This window comes from Alligator sinensis, unplaced genomic scaffold, assembly GCF_000455745.1.
Source record: "Alligator sinensis unplaced genomic scaffold, ASM45574v1 scaffold1059_1, whole genome shotgun sequence".
Lineage (NCBI taxonomy): Eukaryota > Metazoa > Chordata > Crocodylia > Alligatoridae > Alligator > Alligator sinensis.
Window position 1 is genome coordinate 310880 of NW_005842103.1, and position 8502 is coordinate 319381.

General features: G+C 61.3%; 1 protein-coding gene across 1 annotated transcript in view; it reads right to left on the reverse strand.

Moving 5' to 3' along the window:
* The window catches only part of MED12 (mediator complex subunit 12), a 30777-nt gene that overhangs the window by 1698 nt on the left and 20577 nt on the right, over positions 1 to 8502 (reverse strand). Inside the window, exons 26-40 of the mRNA XM_025205063.1 lie at positions 7885 to 8064; positions 7692 to 7763; positions 7274 to 7434; positions 7020 to 7181; positions 6794 to 6905; positions 6076 to 6165; positions 5739 to 5848; positions 5183 to 5318; positions 4861 to 5022; positions 4284 to 4658; positions 3917 to 4064; positions 3557 to 3762; positions 2951 to 3031; positions 2498 to 2715; positions 1656 to 1866 (exon numbers count right to left, since the gene is read on the reverse strand). Coding sequence (XP_025060848.1) covers positions 1656 to 1866; positions 2498 to 2715; positions 2951 to 3031; positions 3557 to 3762; positions 3917 to 4064; positions 4284 to 4658; positions 4861 to 5022; positions 5183 to 5318; positions 5739 to 5848; positions 6076 to 6165; positions 6794 to 6905; positions 7020 to 7181; positions 7274 to 7434; positions 7692 to 7763; positions 7885 to 8064 — 2424 coding nt within the window. The remainder of the gene's footprint in view (positions 1 to 1655; positions 1867 to 2497; positions 2716 to 2950; positions 3032 to 3556; positions 3763 to 3916; positions 4065 to 4283; positions 4659 to 4860; positions 5023 to 5182; positions 5319 to 5738; positions 5849 to 6075; positions 6166 to 6793; positions 6906 to 7019; positions 7182 to 7273; positions 7435 to 7691; positions 7764 to 7884; positions 8065 to 8502) is intronic.

Sequence of the window (8502 nt, forward strand, 5' to 3'; positions counted from 1 at the left end):
CCTGTTGCTGCTGCTGCAAAGACAGAAGCCCAGGGACTGTCAGGGCACCCTGCAGGACAGCGGACCTGGAGCATGCTTGGGGGAAGACCTGCCACCACCTGCGGCGGGGGGCTGCCTGTGGCCTCAGAAGCCCACCTGATGCTTGCCGAGTCCCAGGGAGGCTGCAGCAGGGCCAACACAGCTGTGACATGAGCTCCGTGAAGCACTAGGTCTCTGAGACAGGGAGTGACCAGAACCCATGCGGCTGGGTAGGGGCAGCTGGTTAAGGCCAGAGGAGGAAGCTTGGGCGCTGGCTAATCTCAGGGAACCCCGAGCCGGGGGGTGTTGGCCATCTCCACCAGAAACAGGGCTGGGGCTGCCATGGTGCAGGTTATGGAAAGTCCTCTCTGGAAAGCTGCAGGCATTTGGTCGCCTCCAGCAAGGAAAGGGGACTTGACTCGGAGCAACATGAAGGGCTGTCAGGACATTTAGGAGGATGGAGAGCCTGCGCAGTGGCTGCAGGCGATGCCACTGCTTTTCCCAGCTGCACCAGCAGAGATGGGGTGCAAGCAGCAGGGAGGGAGGAAAGCTCTTTGGGCGGAAGGGCCTGGCTGGCACAAGAGCCAGGGACACCCAGAACAGCAAGACTCTGGAACTGCCAGAGTCGGCTGCCATCTGAGCTCAGCGGCCTTGGGGCCCTGCCCATCTTGTCCTGTGCTCATCATATAGCCCAGACTGCCTGCCCTGTCCATCAGCTTGACCCCAGCTACAGAGCAATTTTGCCTCTGTGCTGCCACTGGCACCACAGCCAGAGTCCAGTGGGCCTACTGAGAGCATTGGTGGGGAGAATTCTGAACCTACTTCAGCGCAAGGACAAAACCCCCAAGTGAGTTCAGAGGCATCCACGACCTGCATTCCTTCATGGCACGTGGAGACCACAGCTCACTGGAGCTCAACAGCTCAGAAAGTCCATTCTTTCACTTAATGCTCCCCTGCAATTCTCCATGGGCTTCTCTTCAAGGAGCAGGTGTGTTAATGCCAACGTCCCTGTGCCATCTGGGCCATGCATCTATTATTCATGAGCCTCCTGTAAAATCCGGAGGAGAGTGCCTCTCCACCGCCACACCTGGTGAGCTCCTGTGCACCCAGAACTACATTGGATGGCTTTCCAAGGATGAATACAGCACTGGCTGCTCTACAGCTTACAAAAGAGACCGTTGAGGGGAGCGAATGCACAGGCTGGATGGCAGAAGGCACATCAGCCACCGGCTCTCTTGGCTGGGGACAGCTGTCAAAGGCAGTGCTGAAGGCTGCACCAAGGCCTCCTCTGGACACTTCATGCTGAACAACACCAAGGGCTTGTCTATGCTTGCAGCAGGGACGTACCTGTCAGGCGGGGTTCTGTTAACAGCCACAGTGGGACTGATCTGTGAGCCAGGCCTGCCAGCATCGAGAGCTCAGTGGCACCAGGAAGGCAGGGAGAGGGGGAGGGGGACCTTCCTACCTGCCTGCCCTTGTCTTCTGTATAACCGGGGGTTGCTACCAACCAAGCAGGGCTCCAGCAGGGAACAGAGGGGAGACTTGCACTCAGAAGATCATGCAGGAGTGCCAGAGCTGTCCCTAGCAGGTGCAGCAAGGCACTGGGGATGTGCAGCCTACCCTTTCCCCTTCCCGACATCTGGCTTCCCGGTGATGAGGAAAGGAAGGATGGCGCAGTGGGCCCCACTCACCCGCAGCATCTGCTGCTGCTGCTGCCTCAGGTACTGCTGCTGCTGCTGCTGGTCGGGGAGCATCTGGCTGGGCCGGATCCCGGTGGGGACCCCTTGTGTGCTCATGTGGTTCATGCCGCCCATCATGGGTGCCTGCTGCAGTGACTGGTGTGGAAACCTAGGGAGTGAGGGGCTGGGATCAGAGACTGCCCCTGGAAGGAGCCCCAGGCTGGGCCCAGCTTCATGCTCCAGGTAACCCCAGGCACCAGGACCAGCCACTCTACCCTGCCCAGCTGGGAGCGCCTGAGGCAGGCTGCTCTGGGTTCCTGTACCAGCCTAGCCCAGGTCCCTGCCCCACCCCTCAGGACCAATCCCAGTTGCATCCATTGGCCCAGTGGGGAATGAAGGGGCACTGCCCGTCTCCTCCAGGGGCTTTTGGCAGGATCCAGCCCCAAGCCCCACCCCAGGGACAATCTGCCAGCCAGGTCCAAATCCACGATGGTTCCCTGTTCATCTTGCCCCTCGTCCCTAGGCTTACGCCCATCTCTCGCCTTCCACTAGATGACCTCTGGAAGTCCCTTCCAGCACTGCTTTGCTATGATTTTAGACATCACATCCCCTTCCATGGGAGACTGACAAGGAGCTGGACAAGGACATCAGCTCAAGGGAACCAGGCCCAGCCCTGCAGCCCCACAGCATTGGGTTTGGAAGCAGGCTTCCCCCAGCCCCTCTCTGCAAGGGCTGCTGGGCAGATGATGGGAAGCTCCCTGGGGACCCTGACAACACCTGGGGTGGCAGGCTGGGAGTACCTCTGCGTGCTGCTCAGGGCGTGCCCATAGCCAGGGGCCTGCTGGTGCACATAGCCACTTGGCCTCTGCTGCATCTGGCGAATGGGGTCCACAAGGGCTGGGGTCGAGCCAGGGTGGGAGTTCTGGTAGGGTGGGTTGGAGTAGGCAGGTGGCACCATGGTGCCGGACTGTGAGGGGTGCTGCTGGAGGCCGATGTGTGAGACATAAGGTGTGTACCCCTATGGGGAGAGCAAGTCCTGTTAGGTAGGGGCAGTAGCCTCCGCCACACCACCCTGGGGCACGAGGCCACCACACTCAGTGCTGGGCTCTCATGGGGGGCACCACCCTCCTGCCCAGGTGCTCACACCACGTGGACACAGGGCCCCAGGGGATGCTGGCTCTGGGCTGGGAAGCGAGAACTTGTGCCCTGCCCACACTGCAGGTCGTAACCTCCCCAAGAAGCACCATGCTCACCTGGGAGGGCTGGAGGGCTCCATAGGATGGGGTGGGGGCCATCGGGCGCACCTGTGGCTGCCCCAGGATCCCCTGGCCCTGCTGGAAACACAGGAGAAGCTCTGCTCAGGAGGCTGGGACCGGGCTGTGTTCGCCAGGGGCTTCTCCTGGCAGCCCCCAGATGGGGCCCAACGCTGAGCTTGGGCCAGCCTCTGTGCTGGCCCCAGAATGCCAAGGCCAAGCTGGGTGCCCTCTCCCATGTTTGGGCCACCCTTCCTCCTACCCAGGCTCCTTCTCCACAGTGCCACAGAGCCATCCCCACCCTCTCCCACACACAGCTGGTCTGGAAACCCCTGGGACCTCCCCACATCCACCAGCTCATCCCCGTCAGCAGCCCCTGCTCAGCTGGCCCCGCTGGGAATGACAGGGACACAGGGCCCTGGTGCCCGGCATGTGCTTTGGCCCCCTCCTGACAGGTGCTGTACAACACCCCCTTGCAGCCAAGGGCAAGGCAGAGGGCAAAGGGCTCTGGGGAAAGGAAATGGAGCAGTGCACAGCCAGGGCCCGCTGGGGGCAGGGGTACCCAGTGTGAGGCCATGCCCCTGGCCACAACCAGCTCCCACTTACCAGCTTGGCTTGGAGCTGTTGGCGCAGCAGCTGCCCCTGGGGCACTGGCGGCTGCTGCCTATAAGCTGTTGGCTTGTAGGAAGGGTCAATCCCCATCATGCTGCCCATGGCAGAGGGCAGCACTGCGCTGTATGAGGTCCGGCTCTGCACCAGCTTCCCCAGGGGCATCCGCACCGGCCGGTAGGAGGTGTCCAGCCGAGGGCCCCCTGCAATGGGACAATCTCACTGCAGGAGCCTGCCGCGCTAATCCTGGCAGACACACCCTGCCCCAAGGGGACTGTGTTCCCTGCAGCCCCAGCAAGATGGAGCAGGCGTCAGACATGGAAGAGCACAAGGCAGAAGGGATCCAGGTCCACCTACCCGCTGGCAGAGGCTGGTTCTGGGCGTAGAGCCCCACTGGTGACTGCCCGTAGGCAAGTCGGGACATGGAGCTCCCTGCCTGGTGGTGCAGGAGGTCAGTGGGCATGCCAACGCCATAGGGGACCCGCCCGGGGCCCAGCATGAAATCCTGTGGAAGGAAGGAAGGAAGGGGGTGAGGGGCCTCCGGGACTTAAGGGCCGGGCCAGGCTGGGCCAAGCACTGCTCAGCACGGCTGCAGGCTCCTCTCCAGCAGGGATGGGGGCGGGTGCTGTGAACCTGGGGAGCTTCCAGCCCCAGGAAGGCAGAAGCAACCCAGCTCTTGGAAAGGGAAGGCATGGCTCCCTGCTCCAGGGACAGGGCATGGTACCTCGCTTTTGTTAGCAGATTGGTTGCGCTTTTTGCTTTTCTGTTTCTTCTTACGCTCCTCTGTGGAGGCAGCAGGATTGGAGCTGGCTTTGTCGGCTTTAACTGGCTCAACGGCCTTCTTCTCTGGCTCCAGAGTCACGGGTGTGGGGGGCTCCTCCTCCTCAGGGGGCAGTGGCAGTGGCTCTAGGTAGTAGCTGCGGGGCTTGGGCTTCAGGTGTGTGTGATACAGCAGGAGCCTCTGCTGCTCCTCAAACCTGGACACCTTGCGATCTACCCGCACGGTGCCAAACCAACCCCAGGACAGGGGAGCTGAGTGCTTCAGGCCCTCAAACAGGTCCCAGGGGGAAATCTTCTGCTTTGTGGAGACCTGCAAGCCCTGCCAAGAGAAGAGGAGGATCCATGAGAGCCCACAGGCTGCACCTGAGAGCCCTCAAGCAGGTGCCAACCTTGCCCTTTCCTGGCATGGTCACAGCACACAGTTTCCTAGTGCCAGCCAGCCCAGGCCACAGCACCATCAGCACGGGGCACAGGGAACAACCCTCCAGGCAGCAGTGTGGGCCCCTGGCGCAACCACTGACCTCCTTCTTGAAGATGGAGTCAAACCCGGCGATCTTGTTGCCCTTGGTATCAATGAGGGAACCCTGCGGCTCACATGTGATGACATCACGCGTCTGCTTGGGCAGGGGGAGCAGCTGCCGCACCTTCTCCAAGCTGTCGGACTGCCGGTCCCCCAGCTCCTTCTGCAGAGATACAGGGGCTTCAACAACCATTTGGACAGCGCTGCACAATACCCTGCAATGCTCCCACCACCATGCCAATCACGCTCTTCAGCGCCCCCCACTCAACAGGGCTGTGCCCCCTGCCCCACCCGCCACACTGATACAGGCCTGGCTTCCTCACCCGGAGTTTCTTGACCAGGTTCATGTACGCCCGCTTGTTCTCTTCCATGCTGCCCTGGGAGATGCTGGACATGTCTGCCGCCAGGGTGCCGTTAATGAGGACGCTCAGCATGTCCAGCACCGTGGTGAAGAGCTCGCTGGGGGTTGGACAAAGGCCCAGGTTCAGCACAGACACCCCCAGCACCCCTGGACATGAGAGCTGCAGAGGAAAGGCCCTGCAGTGCCTCACTGTTACTCATCCTCCAACCCCTCTCCAGTGCTTCCCTGGGCTCTGCTCACTGCTTCGTCCCTGCAGGCTCCAGCTCTGACATCAGTCCTGCAGGTTGGCTGCCCTCTGGCCATGTGATGAGCTCAGGGCTCCCCACAGCCTTGGGATGGGGATGGCCCTGGCTGTGCCTGGGGAGGCTGCCAGCCACATGGCCATCCCAACACCCACATGCTACTTCCCCCTGCATGGTGGTCTCCCAGGGCTCTGGCAGCAGGGATCTGCATGCATCTCCTAGGGACAGGACCATGGCAGGTGGTGCCCTGCATTCACTGGCCCTGGAGACACTTACTTGTTTGACTGCATGTCCACAGTGCCACTGCTAATGATGTCAAGGAGGAGCACGGCCCACTCTGTTGTCTGCTGCGTGCTGCGCTGAACCGTGTCAAACATGCCCCCCACCTGGGACAGAAGGGTCTGTCAGATCCACTGGGAGACCCCTCCAGCATCAAAGGAGGAAGCAGGCTGGGCTAGGACCCCTCCCCTCACATGCCCAGAAGTCTCCACTGCACACCCTCCCCACACACATATCCTTGCTCCTGGGAAGAAGGCCTTTCCTCCCCCAACTCACTGCCTGCCTGTCCCCTCACAGCTCAGCCCTGCTGGTCCCTCGTTCACCTGCTGCTTACCAGGTTCAGTCGCAGTTTCAGGGCCTCGTGCATCAGCTGCTTGGCTTTGCAGTCATCCTGGTACTGATCCTCCCGCCAGTTCGTGACAATCTGAAGGCAAGAAGGAATTCCCCCCCTGGTCAGACTAGTCCAGGCTGAGAGGTTTTGCCTTCCTCTGCAGTGGGGGCACGACCTCTACCTGGGGTCTCTCAAGCGTGCTTTAACAACCTTTCATAGAAGTAGGGAGCTGGCGGCCGCAGTCCCCCTGCTTTCCCTGTGGCAGGTAGGGTATTACATCTGTGCTGTGCTGTGTCAGGGCTGACCATGTAGTTTGATGAAGAGTTAGGTTATAGATTTGCCTGGGCTGGTTTGGACAGGAAGGATCCTGCCTCAGGGACTGGATGGGACCTCTGGAGGTTCCTTCCAGCCTGACTTCTCTATGATCTAGGAGGGTCAGAAGAGGGCAGGACTTCAAGCTGGGCCTGGCACTTCAGAGGGAGCCACTGCCACGGCTTTGCTTCCCCCCCACCCCCACCCACCACTCCCTTTCACTGGGATCCTGGGCCAGGGGAAGCCCAGGGGATGTCTATGCCGATATCCCACTCAGGTGGGAGAGACAGGGTGTCCTGCACCACCCTAAATGCCCAAGTCTTTGTGCCAGGCACATCCTGCCTGGGGCACATCCACAGGGACTGCTATCCTGCTGCTGCACCCACCTGAGGGGCTGGAAGGTGCCTACCTGCTGCACCTGGCTGTAGAGTGAGGTGAGAAGGCCTTCCCGCTGCTCATCCTGCCCCTTCAGGCATGTCAGCACCAGCGACAGGAAGGGTTGCTGGCTCAGCAGGGACATGCTGGAAAGGAGGTGAGCATGAAAGACGTGCAGACGGGCGGGCTGGCAGGCGCGGTTGCCCCAGGCAGCTCGGCACAGTGCAGTGGGGACTGCCTGCCCACCTTCCAGCACTCACCTCTTCTGCTTCTGACGATCCCGCTCCTTGCGGGATGAGGATCCCAGGTGCTGTCCCTTCTCCAGCTCCTCCCCTGCGGCTTTCAGCACGTGCCCCTGCACCGACGTGGGCAACTTGGCAATGAGAGGGGCCACCAGCCACACACCCGACCTCTCCAGGGAGCTGGACACAGGACAAGAAGTGCAAGTGGCTCCCACTGCCATCCAGAAGCCCCAGGGGGGCCCTGCTGGCAGCACTAGGCTGGGCAGCCCTACCTGAGGATGGCCTTGGACTTGGTGCTGGCAGGCGCAGTGCTGGCAGAGCTGCCCAGGCTGCCGGCTGCATTGCCCGTGGAGCTGCCAGAGCTGGTCTCTGCTGACTGCTGGAACACCTCTATGGTGGCCTTGGCAATGTTCTCCAGCAGGGAGTTCATCTCCTGTTGAGGGAAAGGGGTGAGTCCACGGGCAACAGTGCTTCCCTTCCAAGCGCCTGCTGATCCAGTGGCCTGGGCACAAATCTGGCAAGCAAAGCTCCTTGCCTGCAGCCCCTGGCAGGGCCTGTTCTCTATGCACCATGCCCATACTCCCACTGTCAGTCATGCCCTGCCTAAGTCCTGTGCAGCAGCCACTTAAGACATGGGCAGCCCCAGGGGACCCAGCCCACTGTCACCCACCTGCCCTGACAGGGACTCACGTTGTTGGCTGTCTGCTTGATCATGAGCTGCAGCTCCAGCGAGGACTGCCGCATTGTCCACTGGTCCAGGTTCTGAAACGTGCGCATGCTTTAGACCGGTGACCACCCCAGCCCAAGCCCTAAAGGCGAACATGTCACATGGCTCAGCCACAGAGCTCACAGCAGCATCCTGCTGCACTGAGCAGGACCGCACCTGTAGGATGCGCTTGATCCTCTGCCGCTGCGGGTTCTCACCCTCTTCGCTGTCCAGCAGCCGGTGCGGGTAGCAGATGAGCTGCATCAGCCGCTGAGCCTGGATGCTGCTCAAAACTGGGTCCTGCAGATCGTTGCTGTCCTCACACAGGGACTTTAGGCACCGCTCACCCACCCACTCCTGTGAAGGAATGGGAGCAGGCAGGGTAGTGGCAGCTGGCCATGCACCAGGCAGTGCCCACACCTCCGTCATCTCAGGGGTGGGGGGCAGGTATCTCCAGGTAGGACCAGGCAAGGTTGTGTGGCCAAATCCACACAGGCCTCCCACACACAGCTGCACCCAGAAGCCCCCTCCTCCTCCAGAGTGGCAGACAACAGCCAGCACAGTTGGCAACCAACAAGTCCTGGCCAGGCACCAGCCCTGCATCCACTGCACCAGCCAGACGTTCTGCTGGGCTCCTGGATCCCAAAGCGCCTCTGGCCAGGCCTCATGTGCAGCCAGCACAGCCCGAGGCAGTGCCCAGGGCTGCCTTTCTCAAAGCCCATCGCTGCAGCTATGGCTTCTCCTTCCCACCTTAATTTAAAAACTGACGGGGAAACAGTTCCCCGCACCCTTGGC